We start from the raw sequence: 26273 nt of genomic DNA on the forward strand, positions 1-26273 counted from the left end.
ATAATCCTTGACCTTAAGTTGTTAAGAGGGTTGGACACAGGCATAGCATCTCTCTGTGTCTGTATTTATATGTGTGCTTTCCAATATGGAAAATCTGTGAAGACAGAGTGTGAGTCTGATACTGCGCTGTCGATGGAACAGAAGGTGAGGGGCGCATTACAAAGAAATGCAAATGCTGCTCGCTAGTCAGCCCAGGGAAGGGGGACTGACGTTAACCTGATCTTCGCAGTTGCTAAAAACCTGACAAGGGAAATCTGAATTTGAACCAGCTGCTGAGACCTCGTTGGCTATTCATGTGTGACCAGCAAGAGAGGCAAGCTTTAATTTTCTCCTTGTCAGTTTTCAACAGGGAGGCTGTCAATCCAGCAAGCGTAGCTACAGAACAGATCAGGGAAGGGCAGAAGTCAGCCTCTGGATGACACCCAGCTCAGGACAGCTGTGCCATCACCCTTCCGTCATGTCTCAGCCAGCCCTGCTCCCGTTACTTGTTCTTTATGGTCCTGGCTGGCAGCATGCCCCTGAGCCTTCACACGCTGCATTTCCAGTTAGGAAAGAAGAGACGGCACCATGTTCCTGGCAGTTTCTTTCTTTAGTGGTGAGGGCTGAACCCCAGGACTGGCGCAGGCTGAGCGAGTGCTCTGTCACCTAGGTCCAGCCTCGACTAGGAAATTAGCAATCTTAACCAGCGTCACCGAGAATTCCTCTTCCTGAGTCTCTATCTGGCACAAAGAGGGGATTCTAGGGTCCCCAGTCACAGATCTAGTTCTTGGTTCAGGTTAAATTAGCAAAAATTCATACGTATGGTGTTAAGTGCTGTCAAACTATCTGTAAGATGGTAACAGTCACAGACATGTCCCCCAAACCCTATGGGGTTTAGAAACTGTGATACATATCTATTTATTCAATAAATGTTTATTACTATAAATTGCCATAATATTCTTGCTGTAAGAATATGAAATGAGGGGGCTGGAGAGATGGCTCAGAGGTTAAGAGCAGTGCCTGCTCTTCCAAAGGTCCTGAGTTCATTTCCCAGCAACCACATGGTGGCTCACAACCATCTGTAATGAGGTCTGGTGCCCTCTTCTGGCCAGCAGGCATACACACAGACACAACATTGTATACATCATAAATAAATATTTAAAAAAAAAAAGAATACGAAATGAGCCGGGCGGTGGTGGCGCACGCCTTTAATCGCAGCACTCGGGAGGCAGAGGCAGGCGGATCTCTGTGAGTTCGAGACCAGCCTGGTCTACAAGAGCTAGTGCCAGAACAGGCTCCAAAGCTACAGAGAAACCCTGTCTCGAAAAACAAAAAACAAAACAACAACAACAAAAAGAATATGAAATGAGCTGCAGAGATAAAGAGGTGCTGGGGCAAAGGTTATGATCTATGTGAGACAGAGCAGCTAGGAAATTCTCCAGGGAACTATTTGAGCTGAGCCCTGAATGACAGGTGGTGACGCGAGCAAGGACAGAGTGAGAAGAGATCCAGGCTTACTGTAGACCAGAGAAAGCTTCTGGAAAACTCACACATACAAGCAGAACCACGCCCTTCTGAGCCGTGCAGAAGCTGTGAGGAGACAGAATTCACGATGGCTATAAGAAATTGTTGGAGAATTATCAGCTGAGTCATGATTTAAAAAACAGCAACAACTTTGGTTGCGGAGCTAATGGACACTGCAGAGCCCAAAAGCAAGCAAGGGCTGCAAGGTGTTACAGCAACCTCATAATATCGCTCTTCACGAAAGAGCTTAGAATCTACCCAGGTTCATGGGGAGATTCCAGTTGAGGGTTTAGCCGGATGGTTTTCTCTCATGAATTGAACCATTATATCCTTACATTACCGGGATTCCACTGATTCTAGATTTGAGAGCTCTGGAAAAAGAATCTTGACCTATCTGTCTTGAGTGTATCATTTGGAAGCACTAGGAGACAAGAGGCAAAACTTGAGGCTAAGCCGTGGAGAATTTATTTGTGAAAAATGCCCCTTGGTACACTTTGTGTTCATGCTGTATGTACCCCCTGGCTCTCAGAGCAGAACCCTACCCAGCATGTTACCTTGACAGTCCCGGGCAGGATGGCGGCTCAGGAGGTAAAGTATTTGTCAGGAAAGCCTGACGACCTGAATTTGATCTCTGGGACATTAAAAGTAAAAAAACAGCGAAAACAAAAGCTGGACGCACACGTCTGTGACACCAGCACTCATTGTGAGTAGAATGTTCAGAGAGAAGAGTCACCCCCAAGCTTGTGGGTCAGCCATCCTGCCTACAAAGAGCTTCAGAGACGAGAGACATCCTGCCTTAAAAACAAAGTGGAAAGCAAAATTTGAACCCCAAAAAGGTGTCTTTTGGCTTCCACACACAGGCATGTCTGGGCACACACACACGCACACACGCACATGCAAGAAATGTTAAAGGCTAGTGAGCATTACAGTTCAAAGCACAATACTACAATCCATCTTCAGCAGCACCTGGAAGTGGCCTTAGGGATCGGAGGGCAATTTGTGACATCTGTCACCCCCACTCATCATCAGGGTTGGCAGTATAGATTTGGACACTAGCCTGGAGGCTTACAGACTGCTTAGTGGGAAGGGCAGGGACTGGCCACCATCTAATCCAACCTGAGCATGCCAGCTTCTAAGGCTTACTCCTGCTCTTAGCTCCGGGAACTGCCTGCCACTGACTGCCACAAGCCCCTTCTAGCTGGTCTCCTGCCCCTTCCACTGCTTCCCACCCTCAGCTCTCATCCCCTAGAGAAACCCTGCAGACCAATTGCTCACACGCAGAGCCTTCCCTGTGGACCCCAGGCCACCATCCTCCTTCCCAGCTGCGTTTTCCTCTACCCTACTTCCCACCCTGCACCAAGGCAGGGGAGCCCTTTGTGGGGAGCAATCAAGCCCTAAATCACTATTTATATTTCTTGGAGTAAACTTAATGCTGAGAAAAGGTTGTGGAATGACCGCCCTGGGGACCAAGGCCCATCTGGAAACATGAATAATGTGAAATTTATCCCTCCGTGGATCCCCCTCAAGACCAATTACAATATCATCCTCTTCGAGCATTTCTGCCAATTTTTTATGGGGTCACCAGAAAGTTACATGTAAAGCGAAGGCTGCACAGATTTATACAGGGGTCGTTACCGGGAGGGCAGAGGAATGCAGGAGGAGACTACAGGAAACCGTGATTCTCCACAGATGGGGATGTGTGCAAATGCCGCTCTTGACTTCAGGAAGTGAAATTCATTTATCGAATGGCTACTGTGTGAGATAGTCTTCTAGGCTCTGGGGAGAAAGCAATGGAAGACATGGGAACACTGCCATGGAGTTGGCGTCTCAGTGGCATGGGAAGATGGGCTCTAAAGGGTCTATTTTGGGGGGAAAAATGTTGCCAAAAGTCAGTGTGTCTCTTAGGCCTACTTGTAGTTATGTGGAGAAACCGAGGTCTTTCCGTCGGCATCGCGGAAGAGGTGCGCTACCCCTGTTTCTTAAGAGTGTTGGAAGGATGGCACTGTACTCATTGTTTGGAGCCTTCTAGAATAAGAAGAGGAGCCGCATGGATGTGTTCCCTCAGACTTCTCAAGCTGCAGAAGTTCCAGTGAGTGGTATTTGGCAAGAGGCCCTGGGCTGAAGCGGTCCCCTGACAATGTGCGTAGGGATGTGAGCCAGCCTGGGACTAACTCAGCTGCAGCGCTTTGACTAGGTGATGAGCACACATTATCATAAAATTGTAGAGCGGTTGTAATTCACCACCTCGTGGCCAGAAATGAGCCGTTGCTTAGGGAGGATGTCAACAAGGGGTCACCTTCTTCAATGTCGGTAGTGCTTACGGATTTGTTTCCACGGACTCGGAAAACGTGTCCGTTACACAATGATCCCAGAATATCCCCGTAGAAATTAAGAGTGAGAGGGTCTGGGATATGGTCCAGGTATTTCTGTTTCTCCACTGTTTGTCCCTGCCGATTCCACGGCAGGTGGAGCCACACTTGGTGAAGAGCCACGAAAGGTTAACTAGCTGGTGGAGCATACAGACGTCGACTTCCCTCCCTCTGACGGCAGGAGTGTCTTGGCCAGGATCTCTTCCTTGGAAGGGAAGGAGAGCAGGAAACTGATTGGAGGGGTTTCCACGACTGATTATAGTGTCTTCCTTTCCTCTCGTGCATTCAAGCAAACATAATTCAGCAACTGCAGTGGACAAGGTCCAGTCTCCCTCCAGAGGGATGTCACAACCTTCCTCTTGCCCCCGAGCCTAGGAATTGTGATACTCATGGAGCTGACCAGCTCGAGTGCTCCTGACCCTAGACCGCGCCAGGGACTTGTTCAAACGCCTTTTTGTTTATTCGTCTCAAATTTTCCTTCCTTGGTCCCTTCAAGTATAAATCAATTTTCTCATTGCTGTGACCAAATGCTTGACGAGAAGCAATGTAAGGGAGATAAGGCTTATTCTGCCTGACAGTTTAAGAAGAGATATAGCCTAGCGTGGAAGGGGAGGTGTGGCAGTCCAAGTGTGAGGCAGCTGGTCACACTGCGTCAGCAGTCAGGAAGGAGAGGAGTCAACGCTGGTGCTCAGCTTGCTTTCCCCGGTTATTCAATGCGTCACCCAAGTCCACAGGACAGCGCCACTCACCCTTCCCTCCTTAGCCACACTTCCAGAAATACCATCAAAGACGTAGGTGCGTGTCCCAGGTGGCCCTTTATCCCATCAAGGTGATAATTAAAAGAGCTCATCGCAAAGTACTTCCCGCCTTCTCTGAGCCCCCGCCCTGGGCTGGGGTTGCAGATGTGAACCTCTGTGCCTGGCTTTTCGTATGGTTTCTGGGCATCTGAACTCGGGTCTTCGGGTTTCTGTGGCAGGCACTTTTCCAAGTGAGCCAATATTTTCTCCACCTCACTCTTGCTTTTCCACTAGGCCGCGTGTGTTCATCTCCCCATCTCCCTGATCAGCACCCACATCTCTCCCTCCCAACGGTCCTCTTTTTCCTAAGTCCTATTTGTTATCCTCTTTCTTCTATCAGAGTGTTTGCTCCGTAAGGGCAAGTGTTTTCCTGTGTTCTCTGCTATCACCCTGGGTCCTGGAACAGTGTCTGCCTACGGAAGGCTTTCAACACCATTCATTTAAGCAAGCAGATGTGTTAAAGAATAAAGAAACCAATGAATGAACGGAAACTTTTTGCGTATACTCCATACTCCCTGTCTGATTCATTTTCTCAAGAGAATGTACCACCCTCAATTTTGTTCTACAGTGTATACATTTGTTCTCTTACTGTCTGCACCCCCCCCCAGCAAACTGTTAATGTCATATGTAGGTGTCTGTCATTTTTCCATGTTTTCCTCATCACCATGAAGAGCATCTTGCCCTTACACTTTACAAATATTTATTGAATGAGTGGAATTTGTGCTAATAGAGTTAGCACCTTTGCAAGTAAGGAAGCCTACAGCCGGTAAGATTGCCTACCTTTTGCACAGTTGTTCACTCGAGCAGCATGCAGCAGGGTTCTAGTTAGAATTTAGACCTGTATGACTTGGAGCCTCTGCTCACACAGCACCCCACCCACGCAGTGAAGAAGGTATTAGAAGTGGGTGCCAAAGCATGGGTGGGGTCTGAGAAGCACAGTTTCCTCCGCTCTCAAGTTCTTCCCCTCTTCTTGACCTAGCTGTCAGAAAGACTAGGTCATGCCTGGGAAGCCAGTTTGGAATGCCCACCTGCCTGGAGCTGGGGCCATTGGCTCTGTTCAGCCTGGCATGCCAACTGCCGGCTTCCTCTTGCTTTCTCTACTGCTCCATGGGGTTTGGAAGGTTTGGGTGAGCAAGCCCTATCGCTGTTTTGCTCTCTGTTCTGCCATAGGCTGTATCTTTTGATCCAGCTTGTGTTAAGTACCCAATGAAGACTAGCTAGTTTCCTGGAGGAGGGGACCAAAGATTCAGACCGAGGAACTAACTGAACAGGAATCCGGGCATGGGTGCAGATGCCTGTAATCCCAGCATGTGGCAGGCAGATTGCCATGAGTTTGAGGCCATCTTGGAAGGCAGAGTGAGATCCTGTATTTAAGTGAGTGCTGCGGGCAAGCTCAGAGGAGTAAAATAAACAGAGCTCTGTGGCCACGGTACATGAGTTGGCAGTGTGAGTGTCTGAAAAGGTGGACATACGGAGATTGCGGAAGACAACAATATGATATTCCACAGTAAAAAATGGGAACCAAAGAGTTTATGCTGAGTAGGATCACATAAAATCCTCCCTTGACATTTCTCAGATGTCGCTAATAGGTTAGAAGAAGGTAAAAGGGCAAAATTTGCTGCAATTGTCAAACCCAAATGCTGTGAAATGTCCCAACTTGAATAGTGGCTGTGGAATTAGAACTAGCAACTACAAGAAATATTGTTAGGAGCAACTCCAGAATTTAGGGAACTATGGAATCTCAAAAGCAAATGAGACAAGAGAATTGAGACAGCTCCAGGGCTTTGAGTGAGGGTAGCTGGAAGAATCATGCATGGTAGATGGGGTGGGAATCATGGGGGTGGTGAGAGGATTCGGAAAGAGGAGATAATTGGATGGAAAGAGAAGGCGTTCGGCCCCAGGCATTTCAAGCTTGAACCGTTTACAGTACATTTTAGTGGAGATGAACTGAAGTGGAAATCCATGCCTAAGAACCAAGAGAGCTACCTCCTAATAAACCCCTGCGTAGCCTGTGCAGTAGTGGTGAATTGATGCTTAGCTTCCCAGGAGTTCAGCAGTTCTGAACACTAAAATTCTTTGAGCGATGTTCAAAGAGTTGTTTCATCGAAATAAAATGATAGTATCTTCTTCTCTGGAGCAAACTTTCAAGTAGGTTGTGGTACACCTTTCCTGCTGCATTCGGAGACCCAGAGCTCTTAAATTGGGTTGGAATGCGTACTCATCCCATGGCCATTTGGCAACGTGGCAGAGCAAGATTTGCAATGGCAGTTTGAGAAGATTTGTCCAAAGAATGAATGAATGTTTTATTGGCAATCGTGCGACTGAGCAGAGATCTGGGACTCAGGTGCTGCCCTAGTCATTTTCTGTGGCTGTGATCAACATAATGACCGAGAGCAACTTCGGAGAGAAAATCATTTATTTCAGCTTACAGGCTACGGTTCATCATTCAGAGAAGCCAGGAAGGTGAAAAACCTGGAGGCAAAAGTGAGGTTGGGACTTCGGATGCACATTGGTTTCTGGCTTGCTCTTGGATTATGTTCGGCTAGTCCTTCTTATACAGTCCAGGCCCAACTGCCTAGGGATGGTACCATCACAGAGGGCTGGGCCTTCCAGCATCTGTCAGCAATTGACACCATGTCCCATAGACATGTTCACAGGCAATCTATTCTTCAAATGAGGTTCCCTCTCTCCAGTTATGTCAAGACAACCAAGATTAGCCATCACTGGTGTTATACACAAATCCACAGTTGTCATCGCCTGAAGACTCCGAAGAAGCAAGAAACCAACTGGAATTGTTGGTGCTTTTCCCAATATGCAAGGATTTTGTTCTAACAATTATAAAAACACAGTGAGGCAAACAGTTAATTTTTTAAAACTACGGACGGTGGGTGGTTGATATTGTCTTACTCTCTATGCTCTTCTGTGTGCTGGAAATACAGTTATCCCATATTACTGCTTAAAAGCTTTCCAAACAAGATGTGCAAAACAGAGCAAAGATTCTGAGGCTTAGACATGTCTGGGAAGATGACCCGAGGAAGCAATGGCGCGACCCAGCCTTCAGAGTTCCTGTCCTTTCCAAGAACAAAAGGCCATGTGGGGGACCCGAGGGCATGGGACAGAAAGGGGGAGAGTAAACTCTTTTCTCAGGATGTGCATTGCATAATGTCTATAATAGTCCTGTGGAGGTCAGTCCCAGCTCAGGAAGTCTCAAGCCCCCACTGGCTTCCAGAGTTATTTGTTACTCAAACATGGCAACAGAGGAGCCTTGTCTCTGTGCAGTGCTGAGCTCAGGCTCGGTCCTCTGAACAGGGTCATTATAGCTTTTTATATATAGTGCTCTTCTGAGCAATCATCTTGTAACCAGTAACTGGGTTCATTGTTGTGACAAAATACTCACTAAAGAGCGCTTAGGAAAGGAAGCCATCTTGGTCATTGTTCTATTGCTGTGAAGAGACACCATGGCCAAGACAACTCTGATAAAATAAAGCATCTAACTGGCTTGCTTGTGGTTTCAGGTGATCTATGAGCATAAAAGCAGGATGCAGACAGGCAAGGTGCTAGAGCAGTAGCTGAGACCTTTATGTTCTGACTGGGAGGCAGAAGAGAGAGAGAGAGAGAGAGAGAGAGAGAGAGAGAGAGACATCTTAGCGACTCACTTCCTCTAATGAGGCCATGCCTACTCCAGCAAAGCCACACCTCCAAATGCTTCCCAAACAGTTTCACTAACTAGGAACCAAATATTCAAAAAGATGAGCCCAGGGAGCCCATTCTCATTTAAACCATCACAGAATGTTTTATTTTGACTCCTAGTTTGAGGGTTCAGTCTATCATAGTGGGGAGGTCATGGTGGCAGAAACATGAGCAAGTTAGCCACATGTGTCCAGTCAGGAAGTGGAGAGCTTTGGATCCTGGTGTGTAACATGGATGGGTCAGGCCTGTTTGTAGTTGTGGTTTCTGTCCTGCCCGGTACCCCACAACTGTTTAGCCCCAAAGAAAATCACACATAGGTTTCCATAAATTATAAGCTGCCTGGCCCATTAGCTCTAGCCTCTCACTGGCTAACTCTCAGATCTTGATTAACCCATTTTTCTGATCTATGTTAGTCATGTGGCTCAGTACCTTTTTCAGTGAGGCAGATTACATCCTGCTGCTTTGGTGATCTGGGCAGGAGTGGGGGAAATCAACTCCCTCCTTCCCAGAATTCTCCTGTTCTCATTACATCATTTCTGTTTCCTGTTTGGTTTTCCCACCTATATTTCCTGCCTGGCCAATCAGCGTTTATTTTTAACATAATTGACAGAATACAAACAATTCTCCTGCACCACTGGTGCTCAACATTCTTCTTCCTTTGTATTCAGTCAGACCCACCAGTTAGGGTGAGTCTCCCCACCTCAATTAACATCCTCTCAGACATGCCCACAGGTGTGTCACATGGGTGATTCAAGATCCTGTCACGTTGTCAACTAGTATGTGTCTATCACACATAGCAAAGCATGCTGGGATTCTCAGGGAACCGATGTTTCCCCATAACACTGAGACCCTGTGACCTGGGAAAGGTAGAAAACGGCTCAGATGATAAGTAAGTCCTCTAGAATATTTCTACCCTCCGCTGATTTTGTCTGGGTAACTGAGGGCGTCTTCTGTGGGTTCAAAGCATTCTCTGTGGCACCTGTGCCATTGGGAACTAGCACTTCCTGAAGCCAACAACAATCCCTTCTTTCTACTTGTCCTTCCTTCACGGGCCTTTGTCAAAAATGTCCAGTAAACCTGAGCCACACCAACACAGGTGTGGTGATCTGAAAGAAAGTGGCCACCAAAGGGAGTGACACAATTAGGAGGTGTGACCTTGTTGGAGGAAGTATGTCACTGTGGGGATGGGCTTTGAGGTTCCTTTTGCTCAAGTTTCCCTTGGTGTGACAATCAGTTGACTTCCTGTTGCTTCTGAGTCAAGATATAAGGACTCAGCTCCAGCACCACGTCTGCCTGCATGCTGCCATGCTTCCTGCCATGATGGTAACAGACTGAACCTCCAAACTGTAAGAGTCCACCTCAATGAAATGTTTCCCTTCTAAGAGTTGCCGTGATCATGATGTCTCTTTACAGCAAAAAAACCCCAACGAAGACTCCAGGTGAGACACATGCTAATAACAATCTTCCACTGAACTGCTTTTCACACTGAAGTCCCAATTTAAAGAGAGGTCTGGGGCTGGAGAGATGGCTCAGAGGTTAAGAGCATTGTCTCCTCTTCCAGAGGTCCTGAGTTCAATTCCCAGCAATCACATGGTGGCTCACAACCATCTGTAATGAGGTCTGGTGCCCTCTTCTGGCCTGCAGGCATACACACAGACAAAATATTGTATACATAATAAATAAGAAGACAGTCTTGGGAAAGAAGGGGACTGGGTCATTTCTTTCAATTCAGAACCTAAGGAAATGCTCTTAGCTTTCAAGGAGCAGACGCAAGCTTGCCTCTGAATTCTAAAGGCTCTATCTAGTTCACAGATCAGGACCCCCTGAGACAGAGTCCTCCCCATGATCCCCACAAAGGGCTCCTTTGTGTTCTCCACCAGTCCCCATGTAGAGGAAGTAGATGCTTTATCTTGGGGCTTTGTGTGTCTTTTCTGATCCAGGTTTCTCTAGATCACTGTCTCCTCCGTCACAAGTCGCCATTCTTTCTGCCAGCCCCTGATCAACCCCTTCTTCAGCCAAGGTGCTGATCTGCCAGTCTCGGCACCCTTTCCCACAGGCACAAGTCAGGCTCCTCTTCCCGTGCCTGTCACTTCCCTCAGAACACAAGCTGCTTTGCAGCCTAGTCACATTCATGGCACCATTACCGCGACAGGTCGGACGTATGGTGCTGATCAAATTTGCTGTACCAAGTTGCCAGCACTTTCTGGAACAAATAAAAATTTAACATTCAGCTCTCGGAGCACCCTTGAAACCAGACCTCCTAAAGTCTGCTTCATTTCCACTGAAGCATCTGAGTCCCAAATTTCACTCAGGGAGATTCGTGATCAGAGATTTTAAAAGCCCATATGGCTGTGGCTCTTGTTTTCTGCTTCCTGGGACCCTGAGGAGAACATTGCCTCCTGGGGTCTTAGGCTTTGCCCGTCATCATTGTTGAATTCTCATTTCTATTGAAGAGCCTTGGAAAGTTACCAATACATATTTCTTCGGTAGCTCTTGCTCACCACTTTTTTGTGTATTTTCCTTCATACTAAACATGGATAATGTTTTAGAACAAATATTATCTTCTTGTCTATGGCAAATAATGTGTCCATCACAGCGTACAAATGCCCTAGTGTTCCATTATCATGACTTACAATGCCAGCATAGACTCAATGCATGGGTTTATACACACATACATACATACACACACATATATACATACATATACGTGTGTGTACACACACACACACATATTTGTGGGGTTTTTTTGAGACAGGGTTTCTTTGTGTAGCCTTGGCTGCCCTAGGACTAACTCTGTACACCAGGTTGGCCTTGAACTCACAGAGATCCCCCTGCCTCTGCCTTCCAAGTGCTGGGATTAAAGGTGTGCACCACCATTGCCCAACACAGATTTATATCGATTGTCAATAAAGCAGACTCAGTTTCTATAGGGTGTTGTTGCTTATTTGGGAGGTCAGGGCATAGGAACAGAGCCTGGCTGTGCAGTTAGCAGCACAGGAAATGACTTCCTCATGAATATTATTAGTTTTGCCGCAAGGAAGAGGATGGCCATGCCTCCTGATACACACTGTAAATGTACTAGATCTTAGAGAGTGTGGGAAAAATCCACAGGATGTGTTCTGTTTTCTACCCCAAAATATTTGAAGACTTGGGATTTCAGATTTAAAACTGTGGGATACTGTCACCACTCTGTCCTCAATGAGGTCACCAAAAGTCACGAATACAAATGCTAAAGTTCGAAACAAAAGCCAGGAGGTTTGGGAGTAATGACCCTGCTTACCTTCTCATCCACTTCTTGTCCCAATAACACATAGTATTATAATAATGGTATTCTAAGGACAAAATGAGGATGTGGCATAATTAATGTTCGGAGCCAGCAACACAAAGAAAGGAAGAAACCACAGGTGACAGACACCAGGGTCATTACATGCAGATATCTCCTGCTTCCAAAGCCCTGGCCTTGTTTGGTTAGGTGTTTCTCAGACTTTGTCTGGCGTGTTAAAAATCCTAGCTAACATCTTCAAGTGTCACAGGCCTTGCGAATGGCACGATCTGTTTGGTATCTAATAAAACCCAGAGGCTTTCTAAATGAAATCAACACCCCTTTGCTGGGTTTTTATCTTGCGTGGTAGAGCACAGAAAGTCCCAGCCCTTCCAACACAAGCTTCTGCCAGCATCAGCTAATACAAAGTTAGTGTGTGGGCCCAGCCACAGAGTGCTGCTCAGAGGCTGCTTGCTAAGTCACACTCATGGACGCCTCATCAGCATTCTAAACTCCCTCCCTGGGCTCCTAGCTCTAAAGTTATATGACTCTAGTTACTTTGGCAGCAATTCAAAGGGAAGAGAGAATAGGGAGGAAAGGGGGTGGGAGGTAATCATGCATCATTCCTAAAATCCAGGTGGCATTAAAGGGAATGACACTTGAAACAGTCACAAAAAACGGAAGGTCAGTGATGGGACTAGCTGTGTATTGTAGCCACTCAGCTCACTGCTCCACAGTGACTTCTCATGCATCCTAATGGCCTTGATATTAATTAGCAATGAACTCATTAAGGAACAGATCCCCTATCTGTGCATCCTTATCTGCTCCCTTCTGGATAGAAGGGAGAAAAGGTACATTCACATTAGCTCTGTGTGTTTTTTTTAACCTCTTTAATGGTCCCTTAGGTAGTCATAAAGCCATTGACTGTTTCTTAAGACAGTCATTGTTGAGTCAAGATCTCCCAGGGCCCAAGTCCTTTCCTGGTAGCAACCGTGAAACACATTAACTTTCCCAGGCAATGTAAAATACACCCTAAAGTGTAACAACTGTAATTCCTCCAGGAAATGCCACCATGGCGGCCTCTCAGTGGGTGTGCTCTCCTCCAAGCTCTAGCACTGAATCCAGGAGTGTCACTGTGTTTATATGTGTCAGAGTGCACCCTTTGTTCATGGACCAATCACAAAGCACCAAGTCTGACCAGTCATTCAAAGAAGGAAAAAAAAACACACACACACAGAAGAAACACACAGCGAGGTTAGCATCCAGAGTCCAGGGAGCAGTCACCTGACCTGAGTTTCTTAACACTGTCATGGTGAGGTGAAGTTAAGGGACTGCGGACAATGTGCTGTGAGACCTGATCTCTGATTGCAGAAATGTCCCTGTGTGGAGTTATCGCCAGTCATTCCGATGCAGCAAATGGCGTCCAGGGAGGGTCCCAGGCCCTGTTACCGCTCACCCTGCATCGTTATGAAGGTCAGCCTGCATCACAGTATAAATGTGTAACAGCCTTGTGCACCTCAATCATTGGCTCTAAACCTAAAGCAGCTTGAAAGGTGGAGTCAAAGGCAGTCTGGGGAACGTTCTTTCAAATGTTACAGTTTGCAGTAAAAAGAACTTGATGAAATTATTCCAAAGCCAGAAACAGCCCTAGAATTTTGAATGACATCACCAAGCCAAACTTTACAACTTTATATAAGCACATTTCAGCCAACCCTGTAGAAGGGGAAGATACAATGATTCTTCAACATGAAGTTACAAAATTTTCTTCTTCATAAAGACGACCAAACAAAGTGGATGAGAGAGTCTAAGAGCTATACAACATGTAATTAATTCATAAAACAATCTGTTTTATGATGTTGTGTTGTACTTTTATAATATATAATTTGCTTGGATTTCTTTACTCAGTATGTCATAACTAAGTTTATACATAATTCTGCATTCTTCTAGGTAAAGGCCCTCATCCCTATGGCCTGTGGAAATTTCAGATTTCCAGAACCTGGGTCCACCTCTACCTCCTCAGTTTATGGAAAGTTCTGGGAAGGCTGTTGAAAGCAAAGTGCTCTCCATGTTTGCTAAATTAAGTACAATTCACTTTCCCTCATTCAAAATAAGACCCTCTTGGGGCTGGGGAGATGGTTCAGTCATTAAAACACCTCCAACACATGTATGAAAACCAAGAGCAAACCCGCTGAATGTGGCAGCCTCCCTGAATGTCTAGCCTATGAAGGCAGAGACAGGGCATCCCCAAGCCAACTAGCCAGAAAGGCCAATCATGTCAGTGGGGTTTGATTGAGAGGCCCCAACTCAATGAAGGCGGAAGAGTGACCATGATTCCAGCATCAGTGTCTGTGTACACTTCTACACATGTGTTCACACACATGCAAACATGTGACACAACCATGCACAAAGCACGTCCACATGACAACTAGAAACAGGAGAAAATCCTGTCTCTAGATTGCAGTCACTTTGTGATGTGACCACACCCCCTGCCTCTGCTTTTATCAAGCTCACATGATTTGGGGGTCCCCTAGGGCAGCATCCTCCTGAATAATTTTTCTACTGTCACCAGAATCCAAAACGGTGTGAACTGTCTACAAACCCCTACATAAACCTAAATTGGCAAGGCCCTGTGTCTAGGGGAGGAACAGAAGGAAGCTGCTAGGAATGAGGGGGCCATTCTCTGGTGAGCTCACTGTGGAAATACCTCTGTTGAAGGCTCCAGAGGGAGAGCAGATTTCAAAGTCATTATGGGTAATGACCTTGCACCAGACTGAGTCATCATTTCCACCAGAGGTATCTACAAAACACCACAGCAGAGCTGGGCGGTGGTGGCGCACGCCTTTAATCCCAGCACTCAGGAGGCAGAGGCAGGTGGATCTCTGTGAGTTCAAAGCCAGCCTGGTTACAAAGTGAGTTCCAGGACAGGCTCTAAAGCTACATGGAGAAACCCTGTCTCAAAAAACCAAAGCCACCCTTTCCGCTCGGCCGTTCCCCTGCACAGGAGGCAGCCATGGCGCCCAGCCGGAATGGCATGATCTTGAAGCCCCACTTCCACAAGGACTGGCAGCGGCGAGTGGACACTTGGTTCAACCAGCCGGCACGCAAGATCCGCAGGCGCAAGGCCCGGCAGGCGAAAGCGCGCCGCATTGCCCCGCGCCCCGCGTCCAGACCCATCAGGCCTATCGTGAGGTGCCCCACAGTGCGCTACCACACCAAGGTCCGAGCTGGCCGGGGCTTCAGCCTGGAGGAACTCAGGGTGGCTGGTATCCATAAGAAGGTGGCTCGCACCATCGGCATCTCCGTGGACCCCAGGAGGCGAAACAAGTCCACCGAGTCTCTGCAGGCCAACGTGCAGCGCCTGAAGGAGTACCGCTCCAAGCTCATCCTCTTCCCCAGGAAGCCTACCGCTCCAAAGAAGGGAGATAGTTCGGCTGAAGAACTTAAATTGGCCACTCAGCTAACAGGACCTGTGATGCCCATCCGGAATGTTTATAAAAAAGAGAAAGCCAGAGTCATCACAGAAGAAGAGAAGAACTTCAAGGCTTTTGCCAGTCTTCGCATGGCCCGGGCCAATGCCCGGCTCTTTGGCATCCGAGCAAAGAGGGCAAAGGAAGCTGCAGAGCAAGATGTTGAGAAGAAAAAGTGATGTGCTTTTGGAATATTGCAATAAATTTTCCATAAAGCAAAAAAAAAAAAAACCAAACCACCAAACAAACAAACAAAACAAAAACACAGTAGAGACCACATGAGACAAGACCAAGACAGATTTGGAGAGCAGAAAGGCCCTTACCCCTGAGATATGAAGCCTTTGTGCCAGACTACAGAACAAAGCATGACCTCTGTGTTCAAAGATCTACCAGTTGGCACACGTGAAAAGAGGGCTCACTCGGCCTGAGTTTCCATACGAGTTTGGGGAAGGCTGTGTAGCCTTTGTGAGACTTTCTTCATGGGAGGTTTGACAATCGTGGAATATTAACAAGCATAGCAAGTACATTTGACCTCCAACCGGAGATGTCTGCTTTTTCTTACTTAAGCCGCACCAGTACTAGGACCAACTAGATTGATGTCATCTTGACTTGGAGTCAAATATTTTGATCTTCCTTTGATTGGAGTAGCATAAAAATTATCAAAAAATAAAATAGTGTTCAAGTTTTAATCAGACTCTCTTTTTTTTTTCTCAAAGTCACCGACTCTGCCTCCAGTGGCCCCATGGCTGTCCACTCCTCGAGGAAAAGGTTAGAACAAAGCTGTCAGTGGAGGCTCCAAACTGAGGGGCAATCTAGAATTATCTGAAGTCAGAGCGCCTTGAAAGAGCTGTGTGAGAGAGAGGGGGGCTTTTGTTTTCAATTCCAAAAGGGCTTCATCTTAAGATGTTAGTAAAATCCTGGGTGGACCAGAGCCCTGAGTGTATAGACATGTATTGTATTACTCTGCTATTACATATTTCATAGTATATATGTATATATAATATACAATGAGCATGTATCTACAGGGGAACTAAGGACCTACCTCCAGAGCTGAAATCCTGATGACAAGGTAGAAGGAAGGGAGTAGAGCAGAAAGGGGGCAGAAAGGACTTTGGACTCGTTTCCTTCTAAACCCTCTCTTGCTCTCTTGTAGAACATGGAGGAGTGGAAGGGCATCCTGGGGACTGGCTGGGAAGGGCCCTGTTGCCTTTTTCTCCTATATGGAAAACTCGGGGAAAAAAAGCACTGCGAACCTTTGACAGGCGTGGGAAGCACTGAGGACAAAAGCCACAACAAGGTGGGGCTGGAACAAAAGGGAGCTGCCACCCATCTGCCAAGAGCGAAGATGATGTAGAGAGAGATGACGGCAACAGGGACAAAGACCAGCATCCACGGCCAAGGTGAGCGGGAGAACAAGAAATGAGGGGTTCAGATCCAGCGCTCACCCAGAGGAGAGGGTAGCCCGGGCTCATGCAGAGAGAATAGGGGGAAGGGACCTGAGCAAGTTAAAATCCCCAACTGACCTAGGAATTCCAAGAGGCTTTTAAGTCAGAAGGCATCAGCTATCCTAAGGTGTCAAGCTTGAGTTCTTCCCCGTTCCATCTCAGCGAGAACCCAGAAGCAGGCAGCATTGTGGTAAGCATCATCTAGAAATGCCCTCAGCAATGGTTAAGAGCACCTCACAGACAGACACTCCTCACCCCGGTCCCCTACACACACACACACACACACACACACACACACCAGACTGGGTCCAGCCCTGCAGGTGTTTCTCTTTGTTTGGCCTCTGAACTATTTATTTCCTGGTATGTGGGTAAGAGGCTCAGACAGGGCTCTCCAAGTGCCCTGGAGAAAAATGCCCTTCTCTCTCTCTGCAGTAATTTCACTGGTTCCTCTTTCCCCTCTCTAGGAGGAAACCACAGCCCACAGGCCTGTGGTTCGAGACTCAGGAGGAACTGAAATAAAATCCTCACAAGCCCTGTAGGTAAAATGGGAATGTTCTTCAAGTTCTCTTATGCATTGGGTGTAGCCCAAGTATTCAATACGGAATGAATGAGAGGTTATGGGTTGTCTGGTTGGATTGCCCTGAAGGAATAGCTTGTTGGCTTATGTGGGCACCCAGAAAACTCTCTGCTCCCTGGGAGAGCAGCCATAGCCCTGCTCCGAATCCTTTCTTAAAAGGGGATTAAATTACTAGCAATTTATTTCTTGGTTATTGTGGCCCATGCTCACGGAGTCCAAAGCAAACAAGCCCAGGAAGACACCCTGGTGGCTGCTTCCAAGGCTTCCCACTGTCACACGTTTTCCCTGCCTTTGAACTTTCTGTGTGTGTTCCTACTGAGTCTTTATCAGCCTCGACCCAGGCAGGAAACATTTCAATGCTTTTCACAGTTTAGACGTTTTAAATAATAACTGCACTCAGGAGGCTGAGGCAGGAGGATGAGACATTTACAGCTAGCCTGGGCTACATATGGAGACACTGTCTTAACGGATAAAAAAGGTTGAAGAATGTTTCCAGAGCTATCTTTCTTACCTTGAAATACCTTATATTTGTATGAAAAACATAGAATCTCAAAGCCGAAAGTTCGCTTCTTCATGCACAGCTTGGCGTCCCTTCACCAGCACCTTGGATACTGACCTTCTAATTTCACCTTTGGCCTGTTTGTCCACATGGGCGGAGCCATCTTCAGACTGCTTGGATGAAAGTTTTCAATTGAGGACTATAATTTGCTTCTGCCGGCCTATCTTTCATGGGAAAGACTATCCGTAATTAGAAACCACTATCTTGGTCGCTGCTGCTCTTGACCCTGGGGTCAAAGCGGGGGTCCTGTGTACAAAGACATACGCAGTCTCTGCCACTGAAACACGCTTTTAATTCTCTGCTTGTGGAATGAAGTCCTGTTGTCCACGCTGGCCTTGAATCTCTAGACTCAAGAGATCCTTCTGGTTGGCCTCCCAAGTCAGTGAGACCACAGGTACCTCCACTGCCTCCCTCCCTTCAAGACTATGCTCCAGCAGAGATCCTCCAGTTCCTTCATTCCTCCCGCCCGGGCTGAGCAGCCATCCTGATGATCCCTGGACAGATCCTAGCCTGCTAGGACGCCTTCTAGGTTGCAGTGCTGTGAAATTGGCACAGGGTTCAACTGTACACTCTCGAATGCAGATCAAGGCAGAAGGCTTTGTTCTAAACACTACATATGTGGTAAGCAGCCTAGGATTTAATTAGCCTTCTTGGCAACCACATTAAACTACGCCTTGTTTCTTAGCAGCAACTACATGGCCGAGGAGATGGATTTTATAACCCCAGAGCCTGCCGTTTCCCACTGATGTTTTCTTTTGTTTCTGGGTTGTTGTTTTGTCCTAGGCTGTAGATGGTCCCCAGTGCTCTGTGCATGCTAAGAAAGAACGCTACACGTCTCCCTGCTCTCCCCCAACCAGGGCTCATTGGTTCAGCATTTTAAAGAGTTTTGGGGATTTTTGATTTTGTTCTCGAATGTTTGTCATTACCCATTAGCTCTGTGTCACCTGAAGATACAATAAGCCTAAGTGTGGGTCTTTAGTCAAGCTAATGATTTTTTTAAAAAATCACATTTGTGTAGCATGAAAACACAAAGTCATATCGTGTGAATGCAAACCTGGTATTTAAAAAGACCGATTAGTAAACAGTGTTTGGCTGCAAGTCTTCAAATAGCTATCAACCAGCTCAACACCCCGCTGTTCTTGTGGCCCCACAGGTACTGAACACCCTTTCTACTTGGGAGAATTAGCAGCCTTAGGAGCCTTTTAGAAAACAGAGTAATGATAGCAAGCCACATATCCAAGAATACTTGGGCAGCAAAAATTGCCCTTGGTTGAGGAAAACAAAAGAGGAGGCAAAGCTGGTTGGGTATGGAAGCAGGGTTGGATCTGGGAAGAGTCAGTGGAGAAAGGGTGCACATGACCAAAACGCGTACAAAATTCTTAAAGAACAAATGCTTTTTTAAAACAAAACAGAAAATATCTTACCAATATAGAGAAAAATGTCAGCCAGGGCTCTCCCAGCGCCCCTAAAGCTAACATTTAGCTGTGTCTTCTGGGGTCAGCCAAAAAGAGGCTACATGAGCTCCGAGTCAGGAGGAAGAGATGCACACACAACTGGAGACTTAACAGAGTCCGCTTTGGTGGTGAGGTGATGGCTGGGTGCCAATTGGAGGCTATCAGCATCAGTGGCGTCAGCTGGGCACACTGTGATGCTGTTTGGATGGGGGTTCCAATTCGTGATAAGCCTGGCTGCCTTCCCCATTTGGAGAGTATGTAAAATCCCCTACTCTTTAACTCGAGATCGCTTCTGTTACTCTTGAAGTAAATGCAAGTGACAGTTCCCTGCTCCACCTCATCCCCAATGCGCTGGCGTGGCCGTATCAGATTCCCTCCAGAGATGTAAACACGCCGTGCAGATCCACTCCTCTAGTTTCTCAGCGGGATAATTATGTCAGCAAAGATGAAATAGCTGGCCTCTCCTCTTTTCTTTGGCATTTTGTTTCAAGGCAGGGTCTTACTCTGTGGCTGAACTGATCTCAGACTTGTAATCCTCCTGCCTCTGTCCCCCGCATAGCTTGGCTTACCGGTGTATACCACTTCACCCAGCATTTATAGCGTTCTCTTTGGGAAACTCGCTAAGGACTACCAACATCATGCTCACTAGCCCATGTTCCCTAGACTCTGCTCCTTTTTCTTTTTGAAACACAAAATAAAGAAGCTACGATGCATTTCAGTTAATAGAGTGCTTGCCTGGAATACAAGAAGTTCTGGGTCTGATGGCTGTCACTACGGGAAACCTATGATGACATACAATTGTAATCCCAGCACTTGGCTAGTAGAAGTAGGAGCATCACGAGTTCAAGGTCATCCTCAACTATGTGGTGCCATTTGAGGTCACCATGTCTCAAAAAAAATTAGAATGACCTTCCTCCTATTTATTGTGGCTCAGACATTATCCCAATGATTCCCCACACATAGGCTATTAATCATATCTGCAAATTCCCTCAACATCCTGGAATTTCTTTCTAGGGAGATATTCCCATATAACCATCCTATATGTTTGATTTGTACTTTCTGGTCTGAAGGATGCTTTTCTCTGAGAAGGCAGAAGTAACACTGTGTGCCTGGGAAGAGGGAGGTATCCATAAACAACCTGTTCTAAAATGTCAGTGTTTGCACCCAGCTCCTACAAAAGAGCGCCGCTCCCAGCCAGTTTCCCGCAGGAGAAGACAGAGACTGAAACTGTATGTAAGCCCAAACTAGATGCCTTCCCTTCTGAGAGTCGCTGTGGTCATTTGTCTCTTCATAGCAATAGAACACTGATTAAGACTCTCCGCCTTTAGGGCAGAAGACCTCTGAGAGCCGGTTGATGGTGGCGCAGGCCTTTAATCCCAACACTCGAGAGGCAGAGGCAGGCGGATCTCTGTGAGTTCGAGACCAGCTTGGTCTACAGAGCGAGTTCCAGGACAGGCTCCAAAACCACAGAGAAACCCTGTCTCGAAAAACAAAAAACAGAAAAAAAAAAAAAAAAAAAAAAAAAAACAGAAGACCTCTGAGAAGCCGGTGTCCATTCAAATGTATTACAAACAAAACCCAACAAACTTCTAAATCTCCGGCCTCTACCTCCCAAGTGCTAGGATTATAGGCATGTGCCGCTATGCTGAGTCTATATGATGGAACCCAGGGCTATATGCACGCAGGGTAAGCACTCTGCCAAGTGAGCTGCATCCTTGGCCCCAAGTATTTTTAATATGAGTAATTACAAACGAGAAAGAGCGGGCGTCCCCAAACACTCCCCCAGCATTGCTTTTTAAAACTATACATACATATTTTTAAGTTATTTCTTATGTGTATGAAAGCTTTGCCTGCATGTACTACACATGTCCTTGTGCCCATAGAGTTATGGATAACTGTAAGCTATATAGTTCTGGGAACTGAACCTGGGTCTTCTTCAAGAGCCATCTTGCTAGCCCCACCAGTACTTTTTGACATATGGCCAAGTGGGAGCTTCCTTCAGGAAAGTCATGGGAGAGAAAGGCTGTTGATTTTATGGTGACCAATGGCAGCCAGGAAGTAGAAGGGACAGGAAGAAAACAAAGACAAAATATATCCTTTTAAGGCATATTCTCAGTGACCGACTTCCACCAACTCAGCCCCCACCTCCTAACAACTGGATCAGTTTGAACCAGTCAGTAGATAATTCATTCATTGATTAGGTCAGTACCCTCATGACCTGGTCACCTCTCGTCAGTAACAGTAGCTTGGAGCCAAGCCCTCAACACAGGAGCTTTTAGAAGGGGCATTTGGTACCCACAGTGCTAGCTAACAAAGGTTGCTTCCTGGAATTCTTTGTTTGCCCCTTTCCTTGTCAGGATTGTGAGTAATCAACTAACCCAGGGCAGAAGAAATAGATCAAAAATAAGTTGCTGATGGGAGCTTTTGAATATCACCAGATAATCCACCCCCAAGTCTCCTAACCCAGAACAAAGGCAGACCCATGATGGAAATTATGGTCTTCAAACATGTGTGCAAATTTCATGGCCTTGACTTGCTAACTTTGGGGATCAACAAAGGGTTTCTAACCCCAAGAACAAGACATCTCTGTTTCCTGCAAGGAGAAACAAATAGGTCCAGTAGTTTTTCCATTTTCTCAGGGGAAAAAAGTGAGAAAACACACATACAACCACATTTTCAAATGTTACCCCATGTTCTTGATCTTGGGAAATCATCATCAGAGTTAACAGATACCACCACTAGCCTCTCCCCACCCATAGTCAACAATGTGTGCTCTCCCCTCTCACACACTAGCCTCACAGAATCAACAGCATACCCTCCCTCCCTCCCTTCCTCTCCCTCCCTTCCTCCCTCCTTCCCTCCCTCTCTGTGGCCAGATGCCCAGAAGGAGAGATGTAATGTAGGAAGCAGAGAAAATTATTTATTAGAGATGGAAAAAATCACATAGATAGAGGGACTGGCCAAGATTCCAACCCAAATAGAAAATGGGGTGTTTGTAAGTGTTCGCAGCATCAAGTGTCTGCTCGCACGGGATGCAAGTTCTCTGTACACAGCCTAGAAGAGTGCCATAGAGCAGGGTGAAAATTGCCTGTTTTCAGAAATGTATTTCACATCCACAGAAAAAAAATCAATGTAAGGAAAAAATCATTGTCAAATTTATACATCAAACACCATGCTGTGTTCTGGGGGGGGGATTTAATATGATTTTAAAGACATCCTTTTAAGATGTCAACCCCTTGTGACCTGCAAGCAGGATTTACACATCATTGCACAACCCCATTCTGGGAAGAACACAGAAATTGCATTTCAATGTTGATTGGGCCTACAAGATCCTTGCATTCTTTTCCTGAAGAGAAATAGCAGTGCTTTATTTATGTTTTTTTCTTTAAACAGAAGAAATTAAAAATAAGAGGGTCAGGGTTGCTGCCAGAACTGCTTGGCTTGCTTCTGTGATATGTTGCATGAAATCTCTCAGGAATGGGGCATCCCATTGAGGGATTCGGAGAAGAGAGCAGGAAGTGGGAAGTCCTTTTTCATTCTTCTCTCTGCTGCAGGGTTTCCCACCGAAGCCTTCTGATGTGCAGCTAGTTCATCTTGATCCTCTCTTCTTGCCCTGGCTCCCCAGAGAAAACACTCTGAAGATTTTGATCTTCATGTCGCTGAATCTCTGAAACCATTTCAAACTGTAACCACTGTCCACCTACCCATGCACACACACACACACACACACACACACACACGCACACACAAACGTGTGTGTATGTTTCTGCAGAGCCACGAAGGGGCATCAAATCCCCTGAAACTGGAGCTGCAGGCAGTTGCGGGTTGCCCATGTGGACTCTGAGACCTGAACTTGGATCGTCTGGAAGAACAGCGAGCACTCTTAACCGCTGAGCCCCTTTACTCTTTACTGAGATAGGGTCTAATGTCGCCAAAGCTGTCCTCACACGCAATATGTAGCTGAGGATGACCTAAGCTTCTGATCCTCCTGCCTCCACCTCCTAAGTGCTGGCATGCCAAGCATGTACCACCGTTCCCTGTTTATGTGTTGTGGGAGACTGCATCCAGGGCCTTGTGTGTGTGAGACAAGCTCTCTACCCACTGAATGGCCCACCATCCTCAACAGAGCCTTTTATTGTAAACTTAGGAGTTCAGATTCACCCAATTGGTATTTAGCACTCACCCCACATGAATTCAAATTTCATCTGTTTGGCTTTATACAAGACATTTAGTTTTAACCCATGGCATCACTTCGACCACAGTATTTCCAAAACAAAACCCACGCCGGACGCACATTTCTTATACAAGCTGTGCGATGACTGTTTCAAAGGCCCCATTATGGCCACAGTCTTTTGAAAAGACATTGAGTATTACACTGATTTATGTTTTGGTTTGGTTTGGTTTGGTTTGGTTTGGTTTGGTAGACATGATCTCACTGCATTGCCCAGGCTGTCACTGAACTCATGCTATTCCCGCCTCAGCCTTGGAAATATTGGGGTTACAGGTGTGGACCCGAATACTCAATTTGTGTTTAATCTCCTCTTGGCTCAACCACCACTCAGCACCCTACTGGGGCTCATTCCTAAACATGCCTCTTCTACCTCTATCCGCCAGTTCATCCCATCTTCTCTGCATTTCCTTGACCCTCGGCCTCAGTAGGTGGTCTCTCTCAGTCTCTGCTTCCACAGGCCAGGCCTCCACTGTGTTCTCTATATGACATCTGCCACAGCATCAAGACGAAACTTCCGTTTGACAGCAGGCATGACAAGCATGGTGCTGAGAAGTAGCTGAGATTTCTATACCCTAATCTGAGGGAAAAGAGAAGAGCATGATGCTGGGCCTGGCGTGGGCTTCTGAGACCTCAAAGCCCACCACCTCCAGTGACCCACTTCCTCCAATAAGACTTCCTGGTCCTTTTAATTCTTTAATAAGAGTTCCATACTCTGGTGACTTGAAGTTATGGGAATAGCACACTGTTTCTAACATAATGCTTTGAGTTTGTATTGCCTCTCTAGCATATTATAATCTGGAGGGCAGGGACAGTGTCATCTGTTTTGGTTATCCTTTCTTGAGGGCCTATTGATTTTCCCCAATCCATATCTATTTTTACTCTTCTGTCTTTATATTGTAATAAATCATCTACAACCATTTGTGAAATTAAGAAGTATTTCTGAGCAAGGAGGATGGTTTAACAATGATGACTCAGTTTGAACTTGGGGGCTCATGTAGTGGAAGGAGAGACTCAAATCCAACAAATTTGTTGGGGTACAACCTCGATGGGGTTTGCACATTCCAAAGTAGGGATGTGAGGATTAGAAATGTTAGGCAGAAGGAACAGAGATAGAAAAGAAAAAAGAATAAAGACACAGAATAGAACCAGGAGGCCAATCCAGTGAATACTGAATTCACCTGCATTTATTTTCCATATGGTTATATACTCCAATCCAAAAGGGGGGGGGGAGCAAAAGACTGCTTTACCATGATACAAAGAACAGAGCAATTACCTCCTCCAATAACTGAAACATTAAGCAACTACATCCTGAGTTAAGGATTCTATTGTTTGGTCAGGACATGAAGAGATCACTCTTTAGACCAAGAGTCCTATAGGCAGCCACTCCCTGGGTCAAACCTCCTGTCATATCCTTGAAGAAGCAGGAATAGGCTTGAATTCTTTGATGTTTGGTCAAGGTGGAATGGACCCACTTCTGTGGGCTCCCACACAAGTTGTCCTCTCTCTCTCTTTCTCACTCTCTCTCTTTTGCACTCTTGCTTTCTTGCTCAATCTCGTTCTCTTGCTCTCTCAGATACACACACATGTGTGTGCACAGACAGACACACACACTATCACACTCTATGAATGCACATATATACACACACTACCCATAAATGTCACAAAAATATTTCAAGTAGTTCTCCTGTGTCTTTCACAGCATCTTACTGTTCGCCAAACAAACAGTGCCCCCAGAGAACCCAGTCAACATGTGTGAAATATAATAATGCACATGAGAATTTATATCAGGCAAATAAAACATATCTTTAAGCTCTGTAGAAACCTGGATGCAGCTGGGCCTGGTTGCACACACTTTTAATCTCAGCACTCGGGAGACAGAGGCAGCCAGGTCTTGGTGAGTTTGAGGCTGGCTTGGAACTGGGCCCAGACTGGAAGGACTTAGGTATCATCTCAGTATTGGTTGTGGGAGAGAGCTGAGACAGGAGAATCAAGAGTTCAAAGCAAGTCAGGAACAAGGTAAGACCTTGTCTCAAAAAGAACCCCAAGCAACGAATCCACCCACCTACCCACCATCACCATCTTTTTGCACGAGGAACTTAAGGAGAACAGCTGGGAGTGTCCCATTCCGAATACGGACTCTTATTTATGCATGATTCCACGGCACATCAAGCTCCATTGCCGAAAATGACTACCAAGGAGAGCGCGGGGCTGGGGCGTGGGGTGAGGCAGGCTGCACAGAGAGATGGATAGAGAGGGTGACTTAAGGAGTTGTAATAAGGGAAGAAGGAATGCAGAATACCAAATATTTTAAGGAGAAAAGAAAAACCTCCATTGTCTGGCGTATGTGACAGGGCAAGACCAAAGGCTCCGGGTATGAATCCAAGGCTGTGGCTCCACTGTCTTTAGATCTAAGTTGCTGGTTGAACTCAGCAGGTAGAAGAGACTCCAGTAGAGCCCCACTCCTCCCACCATCCCCTGTCACTCACTCCCGTTTCATTTTCGGGCCCCGATGATACTATGCCAATCCCACAATCTGTTTCAGGCAAAGAAATCACAGGAAAGAATCGCTTCAGCTTAAAGGGTAGGAACTCAATTCTGACTTTGATTTCTGCAAACCATCACCACATCACAGGAGTCCACAATTGCTACCCCGGCAGAAGAAGCTGCGGTGTGGCTATCTATGGAGACTGACTGCCCTCCTGCTTGCGTTGGCTGAGCAGGAAGAGGGAGGCAGCCTGCTGGACAAGCCCAGGCCGACAGTGAAGCTCTGCTTTCTCCTTGTAATGAGGAATGAAGGACTCTGCTTTTTTTTTTTCTCAGGCTTGGGTCCTTTGCAGGTTGCTATTTTTCATGGGCTTGGCTGCTTGAACCCCCTGGGGGCCAGTTTAATAAATGAGGTGCTTTCACACACTAGGTTCC

General features: G+C 46.4%; 1 protein-coding gene across 1 annotated transcript; it reads left to right on the forward strand.

Annotated features, from left to right (window-relative positions):
* Window positions 1-14600: 14600 nt before the first annotated feature.
* LOC121463031 (60S ribosomal protein L13-like) lies at window positions 14601-15319 on the forward strand. Its single transcript, XM_041675063.1, has one exon. The coding sequence runs from the start codon at window positions 14632-14634 to the stop codon at window positions 15265-15267; it is 636 nt and encodes a 211-aa protein (XP_041530997.1). The 5' UTR covers window positions 14601-14631; the 3' UTR covers window positions 15268-15319.
* Window positions 15320-26273: the final 10954 nt, after the last annotated feature.

This window comes from Microtus oregoni, unplaced genomic scaffold (genome assembly GCF_018167655.1).
Source record: "Microtus oregoni isolate MIOR12 unplaced genomic scaffold, Mior012 000025F_ref0000491, whole genome shotgun sequence".
NCBI lineage: Eukaryota > Metazoa > Chordata > Mammalia > Rodentia > Cricetidae > Microtus > Microtus oregoni.

Coding starts and splice junctions, on each gene's coding strand:
- LOC121463031 (XM_041675063.1), top strand. CDS start 14,632: ATGGCGCCCAGCCGGAATGGCATGATCTTGAAGCCCCACTTCCACAAG.